Source organism: Pithys albifrons, chromosome 4 (genome assembly GCF_047495875.1).
Source record: "Pithys albifrons albifrons isolate INPA30051 chromosome 4, PitAlb_v1, whole genome shotgun sequence".
In the NCBI taxonomy this organism is placed as follows: domain Eukaryota; kingdom Metazoa; phylum Chordata; class Aves; order Passeriformes; family Thamnophilidae; genus Pithys; species Pithys albifrons.
In genome coordinates, this window is record NC_092461.1 from 2,616,703 (window position 1) to 2,644,674 (window position 27,972).

The 27,972-nt window shown below is 46.2% G+C and overlaps 1 protein-coding gene across 1 annotated transcript in view; it reads left to right on the forward strand.

Moving 5' to 3' along the window:
• Positions 1-22,512: 22,512 nt before the first annotated feature.
• The window catches only part of JARID2 (jumonji and AT-rich interaction domain containing 2), a 235,351-nt gene continuing 229,891 nt past the window's right edge, over positions 22,513-27,972 (forward strand). Inside the window, exon 1 of the mRNA XM_071553208.1 lies at positions 22,513-23,365. Coding sequence (XP_071409309.1) covers positions 23,321-23,365 — 45 coding nt within the window. The 5' untranslated portion in view covers positions 22,513-23,320. The remainder of the gene's footprint in view (positions 23,366-27,972) is intronic.

A 27,972-nucleotide genomic window follows, 5' to 3' on the forward strand; every position in this document is an offset into this window, starting at 1 on the left:
AAACATTTAAAGGGATATTTTTCCTTTGATGCTCATAGAAACTCCCATGAAACAATAATTGGAACTACACAAAGGCTTATCCTGTTAAAAATCATGCAAGATAAAGACAACTTTTTACTGCATCTGTTTTGGTGTTGTTTTAAGGTTTTGCCTTTAAGCTCATTTATATTCTGCATTACTGAGAGTTGGCCTGAACTCTGCTTAAGCTTCCACACAGGATATAATCTGCTCTCTGAGTGGCATTACCGAGTGTCTTCCAAAATGCATTTGAATCGCCACTCACTTCATAAAACAGAGTACCTGTTACGGGATTTAAAATAAAATCTTTATCTGAAATAAAGCATCCATACAGGAGACTGTTTGTAAAACAGCTGCAGCAATTACTGTCCTCATTTAGGACAGGTTAGCTGAGCACAGTTTTAAACTCACATTAGCAGAAAGCCAGGCTTTATTGTTTTATTAAGGTTTACAAGCCAATCACTTCCTGGTTCTTAGAAAATTTACTGCCCAACATTCAACGGACTGTAAATTGCTAAATAGAATTACATTAGCCAGGTCCTGGATTGAGCTGTTTTAATGTTTGGGAGGCAAATTCATTTTGTCCTGGAGTTGATTTTTTTTCCCCTCCAAGGAAAATGCATCGAAGCCACTGGAACTGAGAAATAAAAGAATCCTTGTATCTCTCAATAAGGTTGTGCAAGTGTTGATGCCTTATGGAGCCAAACTTTTGTTAGAAATGTTGTCGTCATACATTAAAGAGAAACAGTATCTTAGAAGCTTAAAAAGCATCCACATTTTCCAGAGCACTTTGATTCAAGAGAAATCTGATTACTTTGCACTATTTCTTGATACCAACACAATGCTGGTAAATTGTGACAATAATCCTGTGACCACAAATGTTACCTGTCATGATAGAAACATTCCAAAAACCAAAGGACAGGCAACTTCTAATCACCACGGCAGAAGGTTTTAGACAAAGGGCATTTATTTGACAATTAGTTGAACTATGGCCCGTAAAGTGATGGACATTTTCTTTGTCACTTTATCCTCAGGTTTGATCAACATTCCAAATCCTGTCTGCATTCTGTGTGGAGCCCAGGAATAGTTAGATCGAAGGCATTCAATGAAAAATCCACTTAATTTAATGCAACAAGAGTGGCTTAGTGCTTAGGCTTTGCATCCAGTCATTTACTTACTCCCTGTGTGCAAAACTTTGCCTTTTAGAACAAGAATCTCCTCCTGTCTCTCTGGTACCTCCTCATTTTCCAAACTTGTTCTTATTGAAGGTACTGCCATCCTGACAAAGGCACTGGGATCAATAAATCTGACCACAGACCACCTTTCTCGAGGAAAATATCCATTCCACCACCCCCATCAAAAATGGGGTGCAACTCTGGGGAAGGCCACAGAGATGATGAGAGGGTTGGAACACCTCTCCTGTAAGGAAGGGCTGAGAGAGCTGGGGTTGTTCAGCCGGGAGAAGGGAAGGCTCCAGGGAGACTTTATTGTGATCTTTCAGTACCTAAAGGAGGCCTATGGGAAAGATGGGGAAAAGCTTTTTAGCAGGGCAGGTTGTGATAGGACAAGGGGTGATGGTTTTAAACTAAAAGAGGGTAGATTTAGATTAGAAATAAGGAAGAATTTCTTTCTTTTTTTTTTCTTTTACAATGAGGGTGATGAAACACTAGTACAAGTTGCCCAGAGAGGTGGTAGATGCTCCATCCCTGGAAATGTTCCAGGCCAGGCTGGATGGGGCTTTGAGCTACCTGATGTAGTTGAAGATGTCCCTGCTTATTGCAGGACTAGATGATCCTTAAATGCCCCTTCCAACCCAAACTCCTCTATGACTTTCCTGGCAAATGAGGGTGCAGACAGACACACAGAAAGGAACTTGTGTAAGAGAGCACTCATATTCTCTGGGGATCACCAATGAACTGTGCCTTACCTTAGGCTGCCACAACCCACAATCCCTTTTTCCTTCCTCTGTGGCACAGAACAATCTGCTGCCTGAGACCATTTGGAAAATTTTATTGAACTTTGGCTAGTGAAGAAACTTATTCATCCCCCTGACCTTCCTTGTTGCCTTCCTGTAACACATTATGCTTATGTTGTGTACTATTGATCTTAAGCTTTCTAAAGAGTTCTCAGAAACGACTTCTGCCCACACAGAGGAAGTGTCACAGCACAGACTTTCTCTGTACCCTTCTGGAATAAACAGCATATTTGGGAAGTTCTGGCCAGGTGGGGGTTGGTCTCTTCTCCCAGGCACTCAGCAATAGGACAAGGGGGCATGATGGGCTGAAGCTCTGCCAGGGGAAATTGAAGTTGGAGAGCAGAAAGAAATTCTTTGCAGAGAGAGTGCTCAGGCATTGGAATGGGCTGCCTAGAGAAGGGGTGGATTCCCCATCCCTGGAGGTTTTTCACCTGAGCTTGTCGGTGGCACTGAGTGCCATGATCTGGTAAAGGGACTGGAGTTGGCCCAAGGGTTGGACTTGATGATCTCGGAGGTCTTTTCCAACCCAATCCATTCTATGATTCTGTGATTTATGCCCAACAGCTTCCAGAACCAAAACTGAAAGACTCTGACTCTTACCTGTCTCTGTCAGTATAAATATTTTCAGGGGGTATCAACCACATCTCTGTGTTTTAATGGCATGTTTCAACATCGTGGTAGGCATGAAGTTACTCCTCTTTGGCAACTGGAAGTTACTTTGTTTAGAGGGATCTTTGCTTTTGTTTTACAGAGAAAAGCAACTGTTTCATGGCAGTGAGTCCCAGCTCCTTCAGGGATTATTGTTAGAAATTTCTAGCTGATGGTGAAGAAGGCAAAGACCATAATGTGGGGAGATGGGACCACATTGGAGAATTCCTCTTTGTAATATGAGCCTCTGTACCTTTTTCTGAACCTCAGCTTTCAAAATATAAACACAAGAAGCTGTTAAGGAAAAAAAAAAAGAGCTTTTTAAGTCTGAACAAAGTGATGGGAATTTCTCTTACTCATTTCCATCATTCTCTATATGCCTGTGCATACTATTATATGGAATTACACCCCAGAAATCAATTAGAAGTGAGGAAAAAGGTATGCAACTTTTCAGAAGCAGGTATATCCAGGAAAAGAAGGAAAAGGAAGCAAACTTGACTTGTCAGCTTACAGTCCTGCTGCTGGATTCTATAACCAGAAGCACTGAGAGACATTTTCTAACAGGATGAAACACTCTAGACAGAGAGTAAGGATGACAAGCTTCTTGGTTCTTCTGTCTCTACATCATCTTGTCAGGTGGGAGCCTGTATTTCATGTATTAAAATTATGAGGCGTGCCAAGTGTGGAAATGGTTCTGTATTTAGCAGCTTCTGTGTTACAGAATGTACAACAAACAAAGTTTTTCCACAAGGTGTTTATCACCAACTCAAACTGAAAAACTTTCCCAAGTCGAGCTTTTCCTTTGTCTTACAGGACACAGCAATGCAGAGCCTTCTCAAAAGAAAAGCTTCATTGACTGCAGCAGTTGGAAATTAAATAATTTCAGGTTTTGAAAGGGGACATTTCCGATGCAGTCAAATTCAATAGTCTTTGTGACTTCCTGGGCTTTTATCCCGCTGGCTACGGGAGTCCCAAATGCTCAGTAGGAGACAAAGGAAAGGTGCTCATGGTCAAGCACTGCCATCGTTCTAACAGCTCTCAGGTGACAAAGGAATGCCTTATCTTAAGTCATCCTTTCCTTGGGAGGGTTGGCTGTATGGATGGCTCCTCTTCCAGGAGGCCTCAATCAAGTGAAATCAACATATTCTTAGAATTAACATACAAAATCTGGGTCAGCGGAGCTGTTCCTACATTATTGGCACACTTCAATAGATGGCTCTGCTTTCTGTAGTAACAAACCAGCCTTCTACAGTGTAAAGGACAGAGGTGGTGCCCTCACGATCTAAGCCCACCATGGTATGTAAGGTATGGCCAAACTTCGCGAACAAAGATTTGGGCAGGGCTGTCCCCACGTGGGTGGGCCCTTCCAGCCTGCCCAGTGGATTTTAGGTGAGGCTCAGCGTGCGCAGAACTGGCCCCACCGTTTCAGTCCTGAGGTTCATCTGCCACGGCCGAGCGAGCTTGGACAGTGCCAGTGAAGTCCTCAGGACTAGAACCTACAGCACCCGGCATTTCCCAGGAGGTCTCCCATCCAAGGACTAATCCGGGGCTGACCCTGCTGAGCTTCCGAGACCTGACGGGATCGGATGTCAGGGAGACATTTAACTGCCTATGCCCACCATGGACCTATCAGTGAAATGGCAAAGGAAGAAAACCACCTAAACAGCACAGGTGAACAGACCGTGGCTTGCAGTTTACTGCTATGATTTCAATAATTTTGACTCCATCTGCCCTCCTCGATTTCCAAGATAATGATTTTCATATCTCTGTATACAAATGTGCGTGTAAATTGGTATCACAAACACACAAAGGTTGTGTTGAAAGCTGTCATACTGTTCTGGTAAGAGTATATTATGAAGCTGACTTGTTTCCTTTTTCACATCTTAGGAAAGAAAAATATACATACATATATGGGTCAACACTGTGGAATCTTAGCACAATTCAGCTGCTCCCTATCACTCCTTTGTTACTTGTTTCAAAGAAAGATAAATTAAGAGATGTTTGGGTGTATCTTGAAAAGAAAAACATAAATATTTAACAAAAAAAATATCTACCTGCAGCGATACTGTGTGGTAACTGCGGATTTTGATTCTGAAGTTCTAAGTCATTTCATACCGCAAGATATTCCTGCCAAATTCTGTATCCCAAGAGTGGCAGTAATCCTGAAATTTTTAATAATCTGTTAATGGAAAAGAAAATATTTCTGGCCTAATTTTGTATCGATGATAGTAGATATTTTCTCCAAAATAACTGATAAATATTACAGAAATAATAAAAAACTCATGCAGATACTTTAGAGATAATTTTTGTTTTCCCAGAGTAGGCTTATTTTTGTTTTAGCATCTTTCTGGCTGAGATCTTGGCTTGTTGTAAGACTCCACAAGATCGGGGTCTTTGCCCTGCCTCTCCCTTTTCTTTTACGGTGTGACTGCCTTATACAAAGTGATATTTGTGTGCCAGGAGGTAATATGTTTATGTAGTAGTCACCCAGACCTGACAAGTCCTGTAGTGTATTTCTTCCGAAAACTGCCCAAGGTGGGGTTATTTCGCCTGCTTTGACAAATCCTCCACGCACTATCCACATTACGCTGTCACATCTACCTTGGGTTCATCAGCATCTTATTACCGATGCTGTTCTCAAAACCTAAATAGGGTGTGGGGAAAGCAAGGAAGCAACACAAACAAACCTATCTTGGCAATCATTTTAACAACAAAGCCCGAAACAACAACACTGCGCAACAGCCTTGGGTGATTTTGTTTGTTTTTTTTTAATATATATATAGCTGTGTTCTAATCCTTCAGAGAACAGAAAGGGGAGCTTTGAAAAGGTGCTAATAGACCGTGAATTCGCAGCTAACTAAGCACGCTCCCACTTCAAGCTCGGGCTGCAGAAAAATGAGGGCATCACAGAAGTGAATTAAAAATCATGCCAACAGTCCCAGCAACAAGCAGGGCAGGAGCAGCTTATAAGCTCAGCCTCGTTTGGCAGGATGCCCATCGTACCATGACCTAAGAGGCCAGGGCAGGAGGATATCTTGCAAAAAGAGGATGGGGCGAGCTGCCAGGGAGAGGGATGGAAGCAAAACAAACATCTTTTAAGCCTACGTTGAATTAACTTGTTTTACAGAACAGTGACAGCAAACTTTTAGGTCTTTTCGATGTGTTTGGAGAGGAGAGTTCTGTGCTTTATTTTATACTGCAGACAAATATTCTCTCTGGATCAGCTGGATCCAGACTGGGAGAGATTACTATCATCGCAGTGCCCCTCCTCCTGCCTGAGGGTATTGTCCCCTCAAATCACCCAGAGATGCTCATGTGCCTTCTCCAAATGTGGCCACGGTTCCATGACATTCTAATCCGGCCTAAACTGGGGCTGCCACAGTCCCTCCTTCCCCAGCTGCTGCCCTTTCCTGTGCCAGCAAAGATGCTCGTCCAGTCCCACACTGAACTGATCCAGAAAAGACAGAACTAACCTCAAAAATCCCAACACTTCCCTGTTAGTTCAGCTCCCTGTGGAGTCAAAGAAGCAGCAGCACCGGTGCAAGGGATGGGGTGGGGATATACATGATGCAAAGTCAGGCTGCGACAGCTCTAGTTTGGATCAGCTTAAACCATCTTGGAACTGCACCCCAGGCTGAGCTACCCAATGCCTGCTGTTTAAACTGCTGGGGATGATGGTGATGATGTCGTTCTTTCTGCCTGGCCCAAGTTTGGGAATAGTCCTAAAAAAGCTCCTTCACCAGATCAAAAGGGGTGGGCAGCCTCCCTGGCTGTGAGCAGCCTCAGACACACCTGCACGTTTGCAGAAATGGCCTGGTGTGATCCAGGCAGCCCACAGGGAGTTCCTGCCACAGTATTGATGAGACACTTGACTGTGTTAAGCCTAAAGAAGCTCCTCTCAGGGTCAAAGCCAAGCTCCAAAGCATCCCAACAGCACTCTGGGAAGCTACAATGAACCACCAGGATCCAAGCCTAACGTGACAGATGATTTGAATGTAAGGAGATACCAAGCAAAGATGATAAAGGAAGGGACACATCAAAGTCTCTCTGGACTGGAAATTGAAATAATTTCTTCTCCCTTCTGAGGTTTAGCAGGTTTTTTTACCAGCTCCTGAGTAGTAAGGCAGTAAGCAAAGTGGTTTGGTACTCACTGACTTGTGTTTGCACACCTTGTCACATCTGATGTGTGCATGCTGGCACAGAGATGGGACCATCCATTAAGCAAACAGCTAACATGTAATTAAGGCAGTGTAACTACCCCCAAAGGCCACCTGCTTCTTTACAGCAATAGGTATAGAACAGTTTAGAGCCAAAATTCTACAGGGCAAACTCAAAGATACACAAATTAGCCAGCAGAGAAGCAGAATATCCCACAAGATATACTTTTTGTCTTGACTTGAAAGGTAGGTTTAATTTCCAACTCTTCCATGATCTTCCCTCATAACCTTAATTTCATGAGTATTTAGTTCTGCTGTACCCACATACATTTTGCAAAGGAACACAGAAGGAGCTGGAGTTGTTCACACAGCAGAGCATGAGGACTATACAAAGTCATCAAGAGAGAAAAAAACCCTTTAAGTTCGAGGGATGAGAGAGGATGGACTGAGAAAAGACCTTGGGCTTCTGAGGAAACAAAGGGAGAAAACAGTTAAGTCAGAAGAAAACCCTGAAGCCACTGTTGAGATGCCAGACTTGGTACTGGGAAGCAAGTCTGTACCTACAAGTTCCCAGCCTGTGACACTTCAGTGCATCTGAATGGCTGTGATGTGGCCTGGGAAAGGAGCAGGAGTAACACTGCTCAGATTTCAAATTGTATGACACAGGAAAATACCACAATAGCCTGAAAATACTGCAGTGGGGGCAGTGAGGAGGGAAGTGAAGAGAAAACATTTATACTGGGAAGGGAAAAGTTCATAAAGGCAAAAATTCTAACCTACATAATTCTAACCTACATACTTGCAGAACTGTTTACTGGATTGAAGGCACTAGAACTAAAATGACCTTTTTAATAAGTAAAAGTGTTCAGGTTATTGTCAATACCCAGTTGTTAACTGTCAATTGCTTTACTATCAGATGCCAGTTTATACTCAGTATGTCTTTGGGTTGAGACCACTGCCCTGTGGCCAGCAGAGAACTGTCCCTTGGGTGCACTTCATTTGTACCACAATGGAGATTTGCATGTTCTGCCATAAGGGGAAGTTCCAAACTGTAGCAACACTCAGCCAGGAATGTTAAATGTTATCAGGTCCCCCTAAATCCCCCTTCCCAAAATGAGTTCTGCTTTTTCACTGATTCTCAGGAGAAATATAAAGATCTTCTCTGCCAGTTGCAGATGTGTTCTATTTTTTTCCCTGCATCAGAGCTTCTGAATCACTCTTCATAATAAGCAAAGGCTATTCATCCCAAATGGGGAAGTTCTCACTCACTATGTGATGAGAAAGCATTTCATCCACTTGCAAAAAACAAGAAGAAAACTACGAACAGAAGTGCAACATCACATCATCTGCACTTTGCTGAATGTTCACAGAACAACCCTGGAAGTCATTGAAGTGTCAGATAGTGATTTCATCGTGTGTCAGGCCTCCCACTAATAAATGATTCATCTTTCTCAGCACTGACACCTCAAAGAAAGGAGAAGAAAGAAATTAATAAACTTTAAAGTGAGAAGTACTCTGCTGATATTCTGCTTCCCAAGTAAACAGAAGCTTATGCACACACAAAGAATGCATGCATCACCAAAATTTAACTTTCATTTATCTGAACTGTACTTTTAGAGTATTAAAAGTGAATCTCTTAGAGAAAAAAAAAGTATAATAGAATTTCATGTGTATTACACCACCAGGATACAAAGCAAACAAAGATTGTTCAGTTTACAAACATGAGATTTCACAAAACACACTGAAACTGGGTACTTTTGGGTACCACCTTTGGGTACTGAAACTGGATTTGGGAAGAAATCTTTTCTGGTTTACATGTAAGGGATTAATATCATGTTGGTGATAATAAGCCTGTCCTGACCTCTGAGTTATTTTACAGTTGTAAAAGCAATTTAGTTTCTCTTGAAGGCAATGAGCAACTTACATGGGACAGGAAGGGAATTTGTCATTTTAATTGGAATTTACATAACCATTATTTAATGCTTCATAAAGCCAGAATATGTTCCATTGATGACAGCAGGTCTGCTGGATGAACAGGACTAACTAGTAATCCAAACTTACCTCTCCCAGAAGGGATGAACTTAAACACAGACTCAAATCAGGCAATGCACTTAGCAAGACACTGCCATATTTGCTTGGCTTGCTATGACACTGAAGTTTGTGTAGCCACACACTGAGTTTCCAGGCTTTTCTTTTTCCTATTTCAACAAAATGCAGTAGAGATACAGAAGCCTTAAATTCCTGCTTTTTTTTTGTGTGTGTGAAAAATAAATAGTTATGAGATGAAAGAGATTCTAAAAGTGTCCTAGCTGAAAAAAAAAGCACCATAACATGAATTTAAAGCTTATGAAGCATTAAAGAATCCACATGGGAGAGAGACCTAACAAATGACCCCAACTGTAGGAGAGAAGAGACAATTGTAATTCACTATGAAACCATGAGACAAGGACTTAGGGAAAACCAGGCTTTGCTGGTTGTGCCACTAATGGAGCTCCTTTGACTATAGGAGCTTTTTTCTTCTTGTCAAAACAGCATCTCTCATAAACAAAACACTTCAATCAGTGGACTCAAAGCTGGAGTAGCATACAGATACAGAATTTATCCCACTTCATCCCTCTCCTGGAGCGGGGAAAAGAATTAGATTAAGATGATAAAGTTTGTACTTGGATTTAGAGACCCATTCTCAGCAGAAATAATTAGGCTGGTAGGAAAACTGCTGGGGACAGAAAAAAGCCACAAGCCCCTGAGGTCTCATGTCCTACCTAAGCAGGTAGTTATTTCTTTGTCTCACTCTGAAAATGTATACCAGAGTTGGCAACATGATGAATAGAGTTCTTAAAAGCAGTGATACACAAAAGCAAATTATTCTTTGCTGTTCCCCCACCTCTGTTCTGGCAGAATTAATTTGGGCATCCTGGGTAAAGATGATGTCCAGTTTCTCCATCAGTTTGATTTAGCCTGAGCTCTTCACTGGCAGCAGAGGGATGTAGAAGATGGCAATGAACATTTGCATGTAGGAAAATTCACATGGCTGTGGGGCAGGATGCCTGGATGATCAAAAAGCAAAGAAAATATTAAATACTTAAAACACTTTACCATGAAATCATTTTCTTCCCTTTCCTCCGCCCTCCCCCCATGTTAAATCATGTAGAAAAGTGTGATAATATTAAGGCTTAATCCAATTTAAATAAATTATTTTCTTGTAAATGTTAAAACAATCATTACATGCATCATTTACCCCCTCTTCTGCCCATAGTCTTAAATTATGCTCCATTATATCCAGATGGAAAAAATATGTAGAAATGTTTCTTAAACATCAGAAATTTTGGTTTTGATTATATTCAGAGGTAAAAGTCATTAAGGAGTCCTAGCAAAAAAACACATCTTAAAAAGCATTATGGGATTTTGTGTAGCAAACTTAATTAAGAAATTTCTTTGCTAGGTTACCAACAATATTTTATGACAAGCTTAAGGTATAAGATCGTTACAGTTCTCTGTCGTGCTTGGCAGCAGAGAAGGAACACACGCAAAGAACAATCTTGTTCCTACAATTAATTACAAATGTACAAATGAGTGATATATCAGACCCTGTCTGCACTGCACAGTCGTGCATTTATAACCACCCCAACATACACAGTTATTAAATTCATGCTTTGCATCCACAGTAGCTCAATCCCACATCACAGCCACGGGTACTTATGTTTATTCATGCACAGCCAGAACTGTGTGTACGTGTCAGTCCATTTTAGCAACATCTACATCAAAAACCAGTAGTGCAGGTCTTTTCAACTAGCTTTGTTTTTCCTCTTCGAGCTGGGCAGAATGGAAGCCAGAAATGCATGGGTGGCTCAGGGCAGGTGGTGACAGCCAGGATGGTTCAGTCACCGCTGGTGTGGTGACAATCACACAACTTGGAAGTGCTTAGCAACCCATCCTGTTTGTCTCGCACATCATCGCTGTCCCAAAAGGGGTCAGCCACAGAAGAGGTGAGAGGTGGCCAGCAGGCCCAGGGCACTGACCCTTCCCCTGGACTCTGCCTTGGGGAGGCCACACCTTGAGTGTTGTGTTCAGTTCTGGGCCCCTCTCAGGTCAGGAAAGAGATTGAGGGGCTGGAGCAGGGCCAGAGAAGAGCAACGAGGCTGGAGAAGGGACTGGAGCACAAGTGCTGTGGGGAGAGGCTGAAGGAGCTGGGGGTGTTTAGCCTGGAGAAGAGAAGGCTCAGGGGAGACCTTATCACGCCCTACAACTACCTAAGGGATGTTGTAGCGAGGTGGAGGTTGGTCTCTTCTCTCAGGCAACCAGCAGGAGAACAAAAGGGTAGGCGCTTAAGCTCTGCCAGGAGGGGTTTAGGTTGGATATCAAGAAGAAATTCTTTACAGAGAAAGCAGTCAGGCATTGGAATGGGCTGCCCAGAGAGGGGGTGGATTCCCCATCCCTGGAGGTTTTTTAACTGAGCTTGGCCGTGGCACTGAGTGCCATGATCTGGTAAAGGGACTGGAGTTGCACCAAGGGTTGGACTTGATGATGTTGGAGGTCTTTTCCAACCCAATTGCTTCTATGATTCTGTGATTCTATGAAATGCTCTCCCCACAGGCAAGGTGGGCCCTGACACTGCTGGGAGTCCCTGGCCCTGGTAGGGATCACCTGCAGGCTGAGGATTACCAGTGGAAGGAAGAGCCCTGTGAGAAGTTTCCTGCAGCAGAGTGACCTGCAGCACACAGGACAGCCAGCAACGGGACACTGATGAATTCTCCTTTACAGAGAAGTCCATCCTAAATCCTCCCCTTCCAAATTCCAGTTCAACCAGCTGGGTTACTCCATCACAGTGGGTTGCCCAGTCTGGGTCTCCTACATGGGCAGAATACAGAGAGCTACAGAAAAAAGATCAGTTCAAAGAGTGTCCATGCCAAGACTGAGCCAAATCACAAACCATCCTGAAATCTCTGCTGTGACTACAAGGACACTGACACCTCCACACACTCGTCCCTGTAGACACAGACCTAACCACATTGCTCAAGGCTTGTAATGCTGATCTCACAGGCAGGATTTAGAAATCACCACTCCTGCTGCTCTCTTCCAAGGCCAGCAAAGGATATTTTGCTTTAACCTCAAGCCTGCAGTTCATGCTTCTCCCTAGGAATATTTGTTTCATTCAGCTGTCCAAAGTCAGTCCTTGCCATGAGACTGAATAATACCAGTCTCACTGAGAAGTGTGTCAACATCCCAAACCACTGCAGCTCTGAGCACGTAACTCACCAGACAGTTTTACTGGTTTATAGAGAGAATTCCAGTCTTTGACTCATTGGTCAGTAAGTGTGTTCCCACGCCATTCCCTCATCCAGACAATTCCCTCATACTGAACTGTTTGCTAAAAAAGCCTGAGATTATTTGTACTATGCTCCATGCAGAGAAACTACAACATACAAACATATAATCATGCAGTGATGAGCTGCTCTAGTTCCAAAAGCCATAAATTCTAAACAAGATTATCTTGGTTTTAAAATTCATCTTCCCAGGTTCACAGGATGAGCCATCTCATGGCCCAGATAGGCAAGATGACACATTACAGTTTATGTAACCATATGTAAGGCACACACTTACTAGAAAGGGCTACTAGGGCTGTTGCCCACACTTTTTGTGACAGCTGCAGGCGTCACGTTCTCCTGTCAACTGATGGGAGAATGGTACAGGAACTCAATATGACAAACATATTTTTAATTTACTGGCAGTTTCAAAACTTTTTTAATTAATGAACAAAACTGACTGGGTATATGTATGCTACAAAGCTGTCTTGGGTAGTAGAGACAGACTTGGCTTTCTGCATTCATTTACCATTGCAGATTAATTTACCATCTAAGGGTAAACAATCATACTTTTCCGTAGGATAAATGAGCATATCCAGACCTCTCCACTTCATCAGCTAGACTGCCAGAGCCACTCAGAATGGCCTCCTCAAAGCTAGCTTTGGTTCCCCTGCAATCTGCAATGCAGATCTAACCTCTGTTTATCAGAAATGCCACAGGTAGAGCGTCTCCCACATCACTGTCTCGCCTGTGGGGATGCAGGGAGCGATGCCTACAGCAGATGTGGCAGAACAAAACTGCAAGAGGGAAGAGAGAAGGCACCAGGATGCTGCCCACCAGCCTGCAGAGATGCTTGGAGATCCTGGGACTCTGATCCTGGGGAAGCAATAACCTGAGCAGGGCTCTACCCTGCTCTCCTGGCAACACGCAGGCTTCAAAAAACATTTTTCCATTCTGACCACATATTCACTTTAATAAACAAACTTGAATAAAACAAATTATTTTAAAAAAAATAAAAAGGCCAAATCCTCTCACACAGCATTCCTCACAAGCCAGTTACAGAGAACCACTCTCCTGGGCCAGTGAGCAATCTCTTCCCAGGCCAGGCTCTGAGCAGGAACGGAGCCTGCTGCAGCTGCTAGGCAGGAAGGGCTGGGCCCACTGGGGCTTTGAAGTAAAACAAACAGCTTGTTTGGCAGAGAGCTGTTCTTCATGGACTGGTCAGCATCAGGGATCTGGAAGCTGCCTGGCTGGTGGTGTGCTGTGGCCACATCAGTGAGGGCAGATCTTAAGCTGTACCCAAATCTTAAGCTGTACCCAAATCCCTTAAGAATCAATCACAAGGACGTGACCAGCACTTGGTCGGGTTATCCTTTCTCTGTTTTTATTGTTGTTGCTGGTATTTGAAATCTAATTCAGCTTTCACCATGACTCATTCAAACACAATATCCTTAATCTACAAACACTCAAGGATGATAATTCAGCTTTATTATCCATATTCCCTGAGCTCACATTTCACAAGGTATAAGCACACTCAAGAAGAATGATGCCTAAAATAGCCAGGCATTTCTATTTCCACCTTCTCTCCAGGAAAGCAGTTCAAAAACATAGGTCCTTGTAACACTTAAAATTGCTAACCTGAACCTCTTGATAGCAGCAGGCAGTATCTTCTCAGACAGCTGGGGTTTTATCTTAGCCTCTCACACCATGCTAGTACATCCCATCAACTGTGTTTATACAGGCACTGCAGTGACAGAAGACAAAGCATGAACCAAACAGAGCACAAATTCCATCTCACATCAGCACAGCACTTTGAAACTGTGCATCCAAAGCCAGGACATATTACAAATTCAATAAAAACAGTGACCACCACTGCAGTTATAACTGTCTATCACAAAAGCTGTTCTTACAAACAAGCTGTTCTCATGCTTTATTTCCTACACTCTGCTCTTCACTTATTGATTTCAGGGTGTTGACCCTGTGCAGTGGTGGTGGTACCTCAAAAACTGGTAAAAAATCAAAAGTAATTGAGAGCATCCAGCACCCTACAGGATCAGGACTTTTCTATGCTGTTATTAAACACTGAATTGTCTGATAACTTAAGATTACAACAGTAATTTGCTACTTCTGTTCTTTCAGTAGGAGATACCACTACGTGTGTGTTACTTGATTAGTCATGAACATGGCCTTTTGTTAAAAACACGACATGCTCTGTACTTAAAATTAACTCTAGTTGGCTGTAATACAACTGATGTTTCAAATGTGTGAAACTTATGGTCAGTTAGAAGGAAAAATGATGGCTGAACTTTGGATAGTACATTGGACACCAGCAGCACTGACCCTGCCAGCACTGGAGACAAACTGGAGGCCTTCCCTCCTTTTCCACAGTACTCATTGGCTGGAACCAGCTCTGGGCAACTGAGATGGGGTTTTTTTTGGTTTTTCCAACAGGAAACCTGAGTGTCCTGTGCTGCATTACTGCCTATAAAGATGGGCTCCAGCATGCAACATCTCATCTCAGAGCCATATGTACTCTCTCTCTCTCTGCAAATTGAGACACCTCAAACAAGACAACCTTCTTTCTTTCCTAGAAAGGCCTTGATGTTGTCTGCTGCTAAGGCTCATAGCCCTGGAAGGCAGGCTCTGCCCAGACAGCTGATGTGCAGGCAGGAAAGGCAGACATGCAAATAACAGGTTTGTGGGGTTTTGCTGGTTGAACTGGGAGTCTCCAGAGCCTCTGGTCCACCCTGGAGCACCAAAACTTGTGCTGGCTCTTCCCTTCCTCCTCCAAAATCACCAGACTCAACCTCTACAGCAAAGCTAGCCCATGCCCCTTTCCATCCATGTATTCCCTGCCCCTTTTCCCAGTCCTGTTCCCTTCTCACAACCTACCTGATTCTCCGCTCACTCCAGTCCCACCCTCCACCTTCCCCTCTGAAGGGAAAATGTCAGGGTTTTTTCCCCTTTGCTGAAAGGAGTGGGGAAAAAAAGAAAGAAAGCAGTTTGAGCTTGGCAAGGGAGCCGAGTTAAACCAAGACACCCTCTCAATTCCTCCCCCATTTCCCATGCCACTTGACAACAGTGAAATGATGACAAGGCAGTCATCTTTCCCTGCCCTGCTCCAGCACTGTCCCATGCCTCTTTTGGCCACAGAAAGAGCCTCCCCTTGCCCATCTATCCAACACTGTCCTTTGATCACAACCTTGACTGCACTGGTCACCAGCCTGATCTTCCCTGTGGCTCAAAGTAAGCACCACTCTCTTCACGAGGCTCAGAGAAGAGATGGGAGGAAGAAAGACAGACTTTTGAATAAGCACAGAGAAGGAAAAAGGAGAGAAGGAGGGAGAAGAATGGAGTATTTCTCTCCACACCCTCTTCCATCCATTAAGACATTCCTGTTCCACTTCTTCATTGTAGAGCTCTTCAATGTAAAAGCATCTTACTTCAACCTAATTGAATTGTTAAAACTACAAACTCAACTAAAATTGTTCATGTTTAAGCAAAATTACAGTTTGTGCAGCAGCAACTTGGACAAAAACAAATTCAGAAGTTCACAGACATTTGGTATTTTTGTTCAAGCTTGTGTGCCTCAAGGGTTACTGTCCCACAGTCCAGTGTTTCCACAGAGGCAACTGAGCAAACTGCAGAAAACACTGAACAATGTGGCAAGGACCAGCAACCTTACACTGCCAGCTGTAAAAAGGAATGAAATAAAATTCAAAGGCAAGAAAAGCTGGCAGAGTACTAAATTCCATAGAGAAAAGGCAGACAAAGAGCCAAACGAAGACATTTGTGGTGCTTTTTCTGCTATGCTTGCACTGAGAACATCATGACAGTCCACAAGTGATATGTTTCCATCAGTTTTGTGAGCTAAAGGAATGTAGTAGTTCCATTTTACAGCCTGTAAACTGAGGTAGTCAGAAATTAAGATCTAAAGAGTCTCAAAGTACCTAAACCCCAAGTCTTGCTAGTCCTAAGCACTGCATATTTTTGGAAAGGATGCAGCTTCCAGCAGCCTTTGGTGCAGATGCACATGTGTAGTCCTAAGAGAACCTATAAAATGAGGAACACAATGCAAGAGCTACAACAGGAACACTTTAGCAACCACAGACATATTTATTTCCCCATCTCCTCTTCTACATTTTCAAGTGGGAGAACAAAGTATGCTGCACACCAGGAGATTTGGATCAAAGAGCTATGATGGTCACAAGTCACAGCTCATCACCCACCTGACAACTGTAGCTATTTATGTACAAATTAGAAGTGCTGACCTGGCCACTATTAAAAGATTGATGTAAATGGCTTACCCAGCATCACACTCCTTGGCAGAGGATCAACTTCTCCAAAGAATCATTCAGCTGCCTTAAAAATGAGATTATGTCTTCCCTTCTTACAGTCACAGGAACACAGGAGGGTAAGAGTTCAACAGACAACACTCTCTCCTTCAGCATGTACTCTAATTTATCCCCAGAGCAGACTTGCTTAATACACTGCACAAAACACAATCACCCTATGGAGGAGGGGGGAAAGTTATGTCATCTATTTTCAGATTATTACAGAGGAATATAGAGATGTGTGGATGGAATTAAGATTGCAGAAGCATTTCCCCAGCTCTGGCATTTTGTAACTTTTCAATGCTTAACTTAACCACTTTAATATCCTTTCACTGTGACCATCTGTGTAGTGTCTGTGTGGCTGCTGCATGGACCCTGCAGATGAGAGGCACCAACCATGACTCAGAGGACTTTAAATCATGTGCATGCACCTGTGGTGCAGGAATCCAGCTCTGGGCATGTGAGACAGAACCCACTACACAGGAAGAGGTTAACTGCACGATGGAACGTGCTGTTGGGAAACCCTTAGAATCATAGAATGGATTGCGTTGGAAAAGAGGTCCAAGATCATCAAGTCCAACCCTTGGTCCAACTCCAGTCCCTTTACCAGATCATGGCACTCAGTGCCACGGCCAAGCTCAGTTTAAAAATCTCCAAGGATGGTGAATCCACCCCCTCTCTGGGCAGCCCATTCCAATGCCTGAGCACTCCCTCTGCAAAGAAGTTTTTTCTCATCTCCAACTTCAATTTCCCCTGGCAGAGCTTGAGCCCATCGTGCCCCCTTGTCCTATTGCTGAGTGCCTGGGAGAAGAGACCAACCCCCACCTGGCCAGAACTTCCCTTCAGGCAGTTCCAGACAGTGCTGAGGTCACCTCTGAGCCTCCTCTTCTCCAGGCTAAACACCCCCAGCTCCCTCAGCCTCTCCCCACAGCACTTGTGCTCCAGTCCCTTCTCCAGCCTCGTTGCTCTTCTCTGGCCCCACTCCAGCCCCTCAATCTCTTTCCTGAACTGAGAGGGGCCCAGAACTGAACACAACACTCAAGGTGTGGCCTCCCCAAGGCAGAGTCCAGGGGAAGGGTCACTGCCCTGGGCCTGCTGGCCATGCTAGTTTGGATCCAGGCCAGGATCCCATTGGCCTTCTTGGCCACCTGGGCACACTGTTGGCTCATGATGAGCTTCCTGTCAGTTAGACCCACATGCAGAGGCACCACCTTGGCATGTACCCCAGCTGACTGTGTTGCGTGGTCCTTGTGTTTGAATTTTATGCATATGTTTAAAAAACAGGTTATATTTATGCATATATTTAATGTGTGAAAAAGGTTGTGAGGAAGTGGCCAAACTGACAGCCAGCAACTGGCTACTCACATCTCTGTTTCCCCATGGGAACAAATAAAAGGAAGTTCTACTTCCCTCTCCCCCAAGGGATCCATTCACAGAAGTTTGTTTTTTTCTCCTAGATATGTATTGCAATGGTATCTTTTAAGACCAAAGCAGAACAGTAAGGCAGAATATGAATACAAGACAGATAAGATACAGACAGATCCATGACAGAAAATGGGAGGGAACCCCAATTAGGAGATGTGGAAACTGGAATGTTGGGTCCAGACAGCAGCTCAAGTCAGTGCAAGGTATCTACAGGCAGAGACCTCTCTATGAGGGTCTCCACATCCTTCTTTCCTGCATGGTAAAATTCTGTCTGCTCAAATATGAAATAAAATGTGCTATACATAACTGATGTCATCATTTGTGGCACAAAAACCTTCCTCTCTAGGAACATGCCTCACTTTTACAAACCTGGGGCTCTGCTTTTAAAGTCTCTTTACCTACTCCCTCAAGCTTCCAGAAGCCATTTAAACCTCAAAAAAAACCCCAAAAAACCAAAAAAACAACCAACCAAGAATCCCCCATGCGTTACTGCATCTCTGCAGATGGCCACGCTGATTTGAGGCTAGAAGCAAGTTTTGTATCCTGTAGGGTAAAGCCACCAACCCCTCATCCTTCTCGGTGCAAAATCACTTTGCTTTTATCCACACAAGAGATAAGATCTTCGAATTCAAAGCTGCATCCCTTTCAGATGCAGGAAACCTGTTCAACACTACAGAACTTAATCTTATCTTTTCTGAGTGGGGCATAATTCAGGTAAATACAACACAGTTGAAGAAAAGGTATCCAGAAGTTACTTTTATGAACTGGTTAGCAGCCATCTGTCCACAAACAATCACAGCCTGCCCCCAAGACAGGGCTTCTTAATGGCTCAACTTGTCTGGCATCACGCCCTTTGTTTGCTGACCGCTGAATTATGGCTCGCCAATTCACCCCACGTTCTTTCTGCCTTCCTGTGCTGCTTGTGCCTATTGTTTTGTCTGTTGGGCCAAAACAAAGAAATAACAACAAATAAACTTAAATGGTCGTGCTTTGGTTTATAGTAAAACCTTAAGAGGTAAATATTATGCTTTATTTTTTTGACCAGCACCCATACCTGGACCTTCCACATCAGCTTATTAAACATCCTGCCCCGGAACTCTGAGCATATCACAGTCCAATCTGCACACACGCCTGTCTTCCAGGTTTGAAAGTGTCAAAAACTGGGGAAAAAAAAGAAAAAAAAGTTCAGTCATGTAAATCAGAAGGGATAAACGTTCTTTTCCTGCAATCTGAAGGGGATTTTATCTTCCCTGAGATGTGAACTAGGCAAGTATTATGAAAGCTCTTGTAGCTGGAGAAATACCAACGTTCGTTCCTCATGAAATTTCCTCTCACTTTTCACTGAGTTGTGTGCTAGAAGATTATCTTATATGCTAAAAATGACCATATTTCACCTCCTGCCCAGAGATAACCACACCTAGGATGTTAAGCAGACACAAGTCCAAATGCTCAATGCATAAAATGCGTTATGCTCGTGCAAGGAATTAACCCACAGTATCTCACTGCCCCACAAAAAAACCCAACCTACACAAAATAAAAAATTCCCACTCCCAAAAACCCCAAACAAACAAAAAAACAAACAAACAAAAACCCAGAGATTTTTTAACAATAGTATCATATATCAGACCACTGAGCCTGTTCTGGCCTTTGCAAGTTATGGGAAAGGTTGATGCTGGACAGTGATAAAAACTAACTGTAGAACACATAAATCCAGTTTGGGGGCTCCTTTCTAAATGTGTGTAATTCCTTTAAAAGGATCGCACTGATGAAATGAACGAGAGGAAAGCAAGGAAACTCCACCATGCTAATGTTAGTCACATCTCAAACGTCTTCAAGGTACAACCAGATCTGGAAGTGACCAGGATGAAATTCACTATCAGATTAGGGCAAAAAAAAAAGAAAAAAGGCAATCAAATGTAAACACTGACATCGTAGCAGTTAACCTGTGACACTGAGTGCTGTTGTACCAGCATTTAATTAATTTTGTAAAGCAGTTCAGCATTTAAAAGGTCAGTGTCCAAAATGCACACAAGCCAGAAGTGAAAGGAAAGATCCACCTTGGATACTCAGCATAACACGATGCTCTGGATAACAGAACAGAAATGTAAATAGAGTCGTGGATCTGTGGGAAAGGTTTCTGCCACTCAGCCTCCGGGAGGAGAAAATTCATTAGTTTGCACTGGCAGGAAGCTCTTGTTCAACACATGGCACAAAAGCCAGTGGCAAACATGGCAACACTGAGACTTTAAGAACATTCAGGAAATAATCTCCATAGTAAGGAGGGAGTAGTTTAATTTTGCTACCTTATGGTATTTGAGAAAAGCCAAGTAGGCTTTCTACAAGAACCTTTTGCTCAGCTCTTGACTCAGAAACACACAAATCTTCGTCTCTTTCGGCTTTCCAAAATGTCTCTTGGAGAATCACAGATTATTAATTGAAAAACACCTGAGACAAAAGTGTTTTCTTCCATGTCTTAGATGTTAATGTTACATAAACAAGAAAAATAACAGAGGCCACAAAGGTAAACAATCCAAGAAATGTGGATATTTCCAATTCACAGGAATAAAAAACTCTCCTCAGACTTGCACTTAAAAATGGTATTTTCCTGCAAGAGGCCTCAAGAAAAGGCTTAAAAAACACCTAATTTGATCACAAGTAGCATTACCATCAAAGCTTGATGCTGGATGAGGCCAAGCACAGATAATTTTGTACCATACCTTTTTACTAAAGAAGAAACAAGTCCTGAAATAATCAGCATTAAGCATGAAGAAGTGAGGGGGAAACTAAGAATTTATGACATAACTTTTTTTTTTCTATTTAGTCTCCTAAACACAATTAGCATGTTTCTAAGGTGAAGGGAGAATAAAATGCTCACAATAAGCAAGGAAGGATGGGCTCGGTGAAGACAGAAGGGCAGGAACCACTGAGGAAGGTTCTGGAAAGTTCTGTCTCCTGCTTTCCCGACTTTGAGCACGGCCACTCAAGAGCCTTGCACAAAAAGTTTTGCCCCTAAAGAGCAGAGATAATACTCAATAGAAGAGATCTGAACATAAAACCTGCATGTGGAAGAGAGTGTGAAGTCCCTGAAGTGTTACTAAGTGTGGCATTAACAGAAAGGTGCATCACCTCATGGTCTGTGCAGTCCCACACAACAGCAGGGAGGGCTCTGGGTATGGTGACACCGCACCAGGGAGATCACCAATGACTCCCTTTCCTCCTTGGATGTTTATTTCCTTGGAGGAAATATACACGTTTCCTTGGAGGAAATATACACATATAACGTTAAGGGGTTGGAATGGACCTGAAATTCATTCCTATATCATGGGTATGGACACTCCCACTGGACCAAGGGTTATCCAGCCTGGCCTTGGACACTGCCAGGGTTGGGGCATCCACGGCCTCCCTGGGAAACCTTTCCAGTGTCTGACCACCCTCACAGTAAAAAAATTCCTTCTAATATCTAACCTAAATTTCCCTTCTTTCAAGTTGTACCCATTGCTCCTTGCCCTATCACTAGAGGCTCCTCTCCAGGTTCCCAGGTTGCTTTGAGGTCTCCATGACACGTTTATTCCCTTCTCGAGGCTGAACTTTCCACGCCTTTTTTGGGGGGCGCCTCAGTCCCCTCATGAGCTTCGTGACCCTCCTCTGGGTTTGTGCCCTCAGCACGCGCCGGGGGCACCCCGGGAGGCCCTTCACGGCCCAGCTGCCTGTCCCGAGCTGACTCTGTCTGTCTGTCTGTGTGTCTGTCTGTGTGTGTTGTCTGTGTGTGTGTCCAGCCCACAGGCACGAAAGTGTGTCCAGCCCACAGACACGAAGTTTTCGTGCCGCCGCTTCCCGGCTCAGCCCAGACACATTAATCCCGGCGCTGTGCCGGCAGCCTCCCGCGGCGCCCGCCTGCCTCCCCTGCTCCCTGTCAGCGATTCCCAGGAAACTTCCCCCTCTCCCCCTTCTCCTCCTCCTCTTTCTCCTCCTCTTTCTCCTCCTCCTCCTCCTCCCCTGCTGCTGCCGTGCCGCCCCCCGGCCCCCCCCGCGCGGCGCTCGGTGGTACAGGCTGGCGGGGGGAGACAAGCAGGAGGGGGAAACCAAGGGAGAGCGGCGGGGGTGGAGCCGGGGGGTGGGGGGTGTAGAATGACGAGCGTGGCCAAGGGGGTTCCTCGCTCAGCAGCCAATCAGCGCACGCCCGCGCGGGGCACGCCGGGAACTGTAGTTCTTCGCCGCTCGCCATTTTGTGGCGAGCGGGGGACTACAAGTTTCCCCGCGGGCAAGGGCAATTCTCGGGCCCTTGGCGCGGCCAAACGCGGCTTCCCGGTGGTGCCAGCGCGGCGGGGCCGCCGGTGTGTGCCCAGGCGGGGATGGCACAGCCCTTGGGGCAGGCGGCAGGGAGGCTGCGGCGGGGCGGGGAGGGCGCAGCGCAGGGCTGAGCGTGCTGCGCGCTAAGGGACCGTCGGAAAAGTGCGCGCCGGGGCTAAGGCGCGGGGATGGGCAGGGGAGGGAGGTGGGAGCGGGGCTGCGGGGCGGGGGAGCGGGGCTGGGATGGGCAAAGGAGGGCGGTGGGAGCGGGGATGGGAGGTGGGAGCGGGGCTGCGGGGTGGGAGAGCGGAACGAGGGGTGGGAGAGCGGAACGAGGGGTGGGAGAGCGGAACGAGGGGTGGGAGAGCCGAGCGCTCAGCGCTTCGGCCGCGGCCGCGCGTGGGAATTTGCGGACGAGCCCTAAGCCGCGTCTGTCTCTGTGTGTGTGTGCGTGCGTGTGTATATACATATATATATTTATATACATCCATCCATATATATATATTTATATATACACATACGCGCGCGCGCACACGCAGGCATATATATTAAAAAAAAAAAACGAAGGGAAGGAAGGGGGGAAAAAAAAAAGAGCCAGGTCCATTTAAAGTTGTAGCCGGGGAGCGGCTGCCATTGGCTGCGGGGCGGACAGACACACACGCTCGGTGCGCAGCCCCCGCCGGAGTTGTCCCTGCGCTTCCCTCGCTGCAGCCGCACCAACGTGACTTCCACCGTCCCGCTTATTTATCTTCTCCTGCCGGCCCCTCTCCTCCTCCTCCTCCTCCTCCTCCTCCAAGATGTAACTACAGCTCTGACACTACGGACCTGCAGATCGCTTAGGCGGCTCGAAAGAGAAAAGGGGATATCAAGGGCGTCGTTTTTTGTGTGTTTAGGGGGATATTTTCCATTATGATGCTTCACTAAAGTCAATTTTTTTTTTTGTTTCCTTCGCATTCTTTTTTTTTGTTTTTTTTTCCGTCCCCCATTTCTCGGATCTATTGCTAGGAGAATCACATTGTGAGGAAAGAAAGTCGGATTACAAGACACCACTACAAACAACCCCCTCCCCCCTGGATTTTTTCGGTATTTTTTTTAATTTTTTTTTTAATTGTCGCGGCTTTAATTCATGAAGCAATTGTCCCCTTTTGCAATCAGAATTTGGATACCAGAATGAGCAAAGAAAGACCCAAGAGGAATATAATTCAAAAGAAATACGTAAGTGGTCATAACATATCTCGTTTGACTCCCAGTTTTTAGGAAATGGCAGTGAATGTCAAGTTTATCGCTAATCCTGCTGCTCTCGGGCTTTGGGAACAAATGTGATGCTGAATTTGATTTTCCTGCGGTGTGGTGGGGCAGTTTCGGAGGCCCCTTTTAACAGGGAAGCCTTCCATGCAGTTTGGTTATAAAACCAGATTTGTGTAGCGATTCCTCCGGTGAATAAATGTATTGACCTCAAATGACACAATCATAATCTAGTTTTAGATGAAACGCGGGGGGCTCTGCCGTGGTGATGCCACCGAACTGCGGATTTCCGAGCGATTTTATTAATTTTGCATGCGGACAGAGATTTGTTTGGGTTTTTGTTCGGGTTTGTTGGTTGTTTTTTTTTTTTTTGAATGCTGTACGTGTGTCTCTGCCCGTACCGGGGTGGTTGGTTGTTGGAAGCCCTTTAAGTTGAAGCCGTGTCTGGTTATGGCGAGCTGGTTTCTCCCACCACCACATCCCATCATCTCCCACCACCACCACATCCCATCCTCTCCCACCACCACCACCACATCCCATCCTCTCCCACCACCACCACCACATTCCCATCATCTCCCACCACCACCACCACATCCCATCATCTCCCACCACCACCACCACATCCCATCATCTCCCACCACCACCACCACATTCCCATCATCTCCCACCACCACCACCACATTCCCATCATCTCTCACCACCACCACCACATCCCATCTCCCGTGTGTGATCCTCGCCTGCTCCTGCCTTGCCATAGAGGGGGGATCGCCTTACGGGCACCTCGTTCCTCGGGAGTGACCGGAATAATGAGCAAAATGGCTCGGCACAGTTTTAAAAATAATTCATTATGATGGCTCGAAAATTTGGGCTAATCCAGCGCGCAGTGTTTCTGCCTCTCCTTTATTCAGCCGCTTAACCAATCCCTTGTAATTGTCTAATCCTTTAAACATATAAATGTGGATGGGTAGTTGGATTTTTGTTCGTGCTCCAGTTACGTTTTGATTGGCACAGGGCAGCTTTTCTTTACGTTTGGAAAAACGGAGGGGGATTATCCATATATGCAGTAGAAAGAGAAATGATTTTTATCTGCACGTTAAAAAAAAATAAAAAAATATTTCCCCCACTCTGTGTCGCCCCCCTAAAATTATAACCCCTCGGTTTGGGGTGTGTTTGATGCGAGGCTTTAAAAGTTATAAGTGAATCGCGTGTTGTCGCCTGCGCCGATTTCTTTCAGCGAGGGGTGTTCCTTGGCAGGGAGTGTGACCTTCGGGACACTTTGCCTCGCTATTCTATAGATTTGGTAGAAACTGCAGTTGCCTCCGGCTGAGTGCCCGCCGTGGATTGCGGGATCGTGGGTTGCGGGATGGTGGATTCCCCCGCTGGAACGCGCCGGGGGAGGTGATGGATGGAGCGATGTCTTGTCTGTCTGTGTGTGTTTGGCGCGGGGGGGTTTGCGCGACATTTCGGAGCTGCCTCCCCCTCTCCCCCTAAATTTCCGAATTAAAATACATCCGCATTGCAGAGGAGAGAGGGAGAGAGAGAGAGAGAGAGGGGAGCCTGGGGCCGGCGAGTTGGGAGTCTGGCATCGCTACGGGTGGAAAGTGTGGCGGAACACGCGAGGCGTCCACGTTCCCCAGGCAGGCAGAGACAAAAGCGGGGCGGGGGGAGCCACGGCGGGGTTAATAATTAAATCTGGCGCTGGGAGAGGGAAAAGGGGTGGGAAAGGAAAAGCGGGGAGAGGGAAGGGGGTGGGAGAGGGGAGGGGGTGGAACAGGGGAGAGGGTGGGAGAGGGGAGGGGATGGGAGAGGGAAGGGGGTGGGAGAGGGAAGGGGTTGATGCCCCCGAAGCGCGGCGGGGCGAACAATGCGGCGGGGAGGGCCGGCGGGCAGCGCGGGGCGGCCGCGGGCACAACTTGGCGGCGGCGCTTGCGTTCGGCCCTCCTCCCCCTGCGTGTGTGTGTGTCTCTGTGTGTGTGTGAGCGCTGCCGGCGGCAGCAACAGGTTGCGGGGCCGTGGCAGATCGCCCGTCCCTCCGGCCCCGCCGCCGCCGCCGCCGCCGCCCCCGCCCGGCCAGGTTCGCCCCGCGCCGCGTGACGTCACAAAGGGCCGGGCCTGCGCGCCGCGGCCCCGCCGTGACGTCAGAGCCGAGGCGGGGCGGGCACGGCCGGGCATGGCACGGGACATGGCATGGGATGTGGCAATGGCATGGGGCACAGCGAGGGCGGGCGGCCCCGCACCTGCTCACCTGCCATGCCCTGCCCTGCCCTGCCCTGCCTGGTGACGTCGCCCCGTGGTGACACGCGTGGTGGTGGCACGTCCGCTCCTGCCCGTGACCTTCGGGCGCTGCGGCCGCCGCCTCGCCCAGCGTTGGTTCCGCATGTCCCCGCAGCGGGGGTGCCGCTGCCGGGCCCTGCTGCCCGTCCCGGGAGTGGCTGGGGGTGCCCCGCCGTGGGGCTGTGCCCGCACAGGCTCCCAAGGGGGCTCGGTGTCCCCGCTCTGCTCGTTCCACTGCGGGCTGTCCTGGAATCAGAGTCACAGAGCGCTGTGGGTTGGTTGGAAGGGGTCTGGAGCATCACCAATTCCATCCCCCCGCCGCGGGCAGGACACCTTGGATAGATCATGGTCCATCCAGCCTGACCCCAACCTGGGGACGGCAGCCCCTTCAGGCTGCTGCTTGTGTTTCTTCTTTTCGGTGTTTTCCAAGTGAATCCTGAAAATAAAAAGTTGGTGAGAACAATGGAGTTATCCCTGTGTGTTCTGGGCTGCCCTGGCAGGGCTTGGCTCTCCCCAGTCCCTTAAGTGGTCGCAATTCAGGCACTCAGCAATAGGACAAGGGGGCACGATGGGCTCAAGCTCTGCCAGGGGAAATTGAAGTTGGAGAGCAGAAAAAACTTCTTTGCAGAGAGAGTGCTCAGGCATTGGAATGGGCTGCCCAGAGAGGGGGTGGATTCCCCATCCCTGGAGGTTTTTCAACTGAGCTTGGCCGTGGCACTGAGTGCCATGATCTGGTAAAGGGACTGGAGTTGGACCAAGGGTTGGACTTGATGGTCTCGGAGGTCTTTTCCAACCCAATCCATTCTATGATTCTGTGATTAATTCCAAGTTCTCTTAAACTTTTGGGAGCGATATCTTTCTTGACTGGTAGCCCAGGAACGAGGAAATCCGTGTGTGCATCTTTTTTTCCTGCGGTTTAAAAACGCTATCGCTTAATTTTTAAAAGAACCATGGCTGACTCATACAACTCTTTCTTCTCACTTTACCCTCCTCCTTCTCAAACATCTTTACATATCAAATATTGCCTTTTGGCTCAAGCCTCAGAAATCTGACAGCTTTGTAAAGCATCCGCCGAGAGGCCAGACTGCCTCCAGTATGCGCTCGGAATGAATAGTTCCTAAATGAAAAGCTTTGAAGTCTTAAGCGTAATTTCACAGGTGCGTTTTTCTACCCGTTTTTGTGATTCCAAACAGCAGATCTTCTGTTCTTGCTGGCTTAGGTCTCAGAGTATCAGCCCTGGATTACTGCCTTGAAATACCTGCATGCTTCTGCCACGGTGGCAGATGGTGAAATATAATTAAGGAGTAATGTCAGGAGCGTCGCCTCGTGTGATTTGTTTCCTTGTCCTTGCAGAAGTAAAAGTGCTGTAGGCTGCCATGAGGTGACATGCTCCACCTACGGATGGCCTGGGGAGCCCCTTGCCAGGATTACTGTGCTGCAGAGACATCTGAGCAGAGCTCCTGTGAGACAAAGCTTTCTGTTTGGGGGTGCTTGGAGCAGCCTCAGGGGCTTTTGGGGGATGTGTTGACCAAGCAACACCACCCCCTCCTTCTGCATCAGGGGCATTTGTGGAGGGGCTGATCTGGGCACTCCAGGGCTCAGCCACACTCTGCTGCTGTCCTGCCTTTTTTTTTTTTTCCTCATTTCTCTTCCCCGACCCCACAGCTGAGGGCAGGCTTTAAGTTTGACCACTTCCTACGAGAAATAATATGCTGTTGGCAGCAGACATAGTATTCAGTGTGCATTGCATCTTCACCTTAGGGGCTTTCTTGTGTTAGGTCTCTCCTAGAATCATAGAATGGATTGGGTTGGAAAAGACCTCTGAGATCATCAAGTCCAACCCTTGGTCCAACTCCAGTCCCTTTACCAGATCATGGCACTCAGTGCCACGGCCAAGCTCAGCTGAAAAACCTCCAGGGATGGGGAATCCACCCCCTCTCTGGGCAGCCCATTCCAATGCCTGAGCACTCTCTCTGCAAAGAATTTTTTTCTGCTCTCCAACTTCAATTTCCCCTGGCAGAGCTTGAGCCCATCGTGCCCCCTTGTCCTATTGCTGAGTGCCTTTCAGGCTTGCAGTAACTATTCCAGCAGCACAGCACACTCAAGGCTTTTTTTTTTTCTCCCTGTACATAAAACATAACTTAAGGATGTTAGCTGCTCTTGAGAGCTGTGTTTGGGTTCCTCTTAACCTCCTCCTGGTCTCTCGACACCACAACAACAACATTACATAGTAAGTGGCTATAGGATAGCACATAAGTAGAAACTTGTAATTAAAATACTTTTTTTGTTTAAACGAATATTTT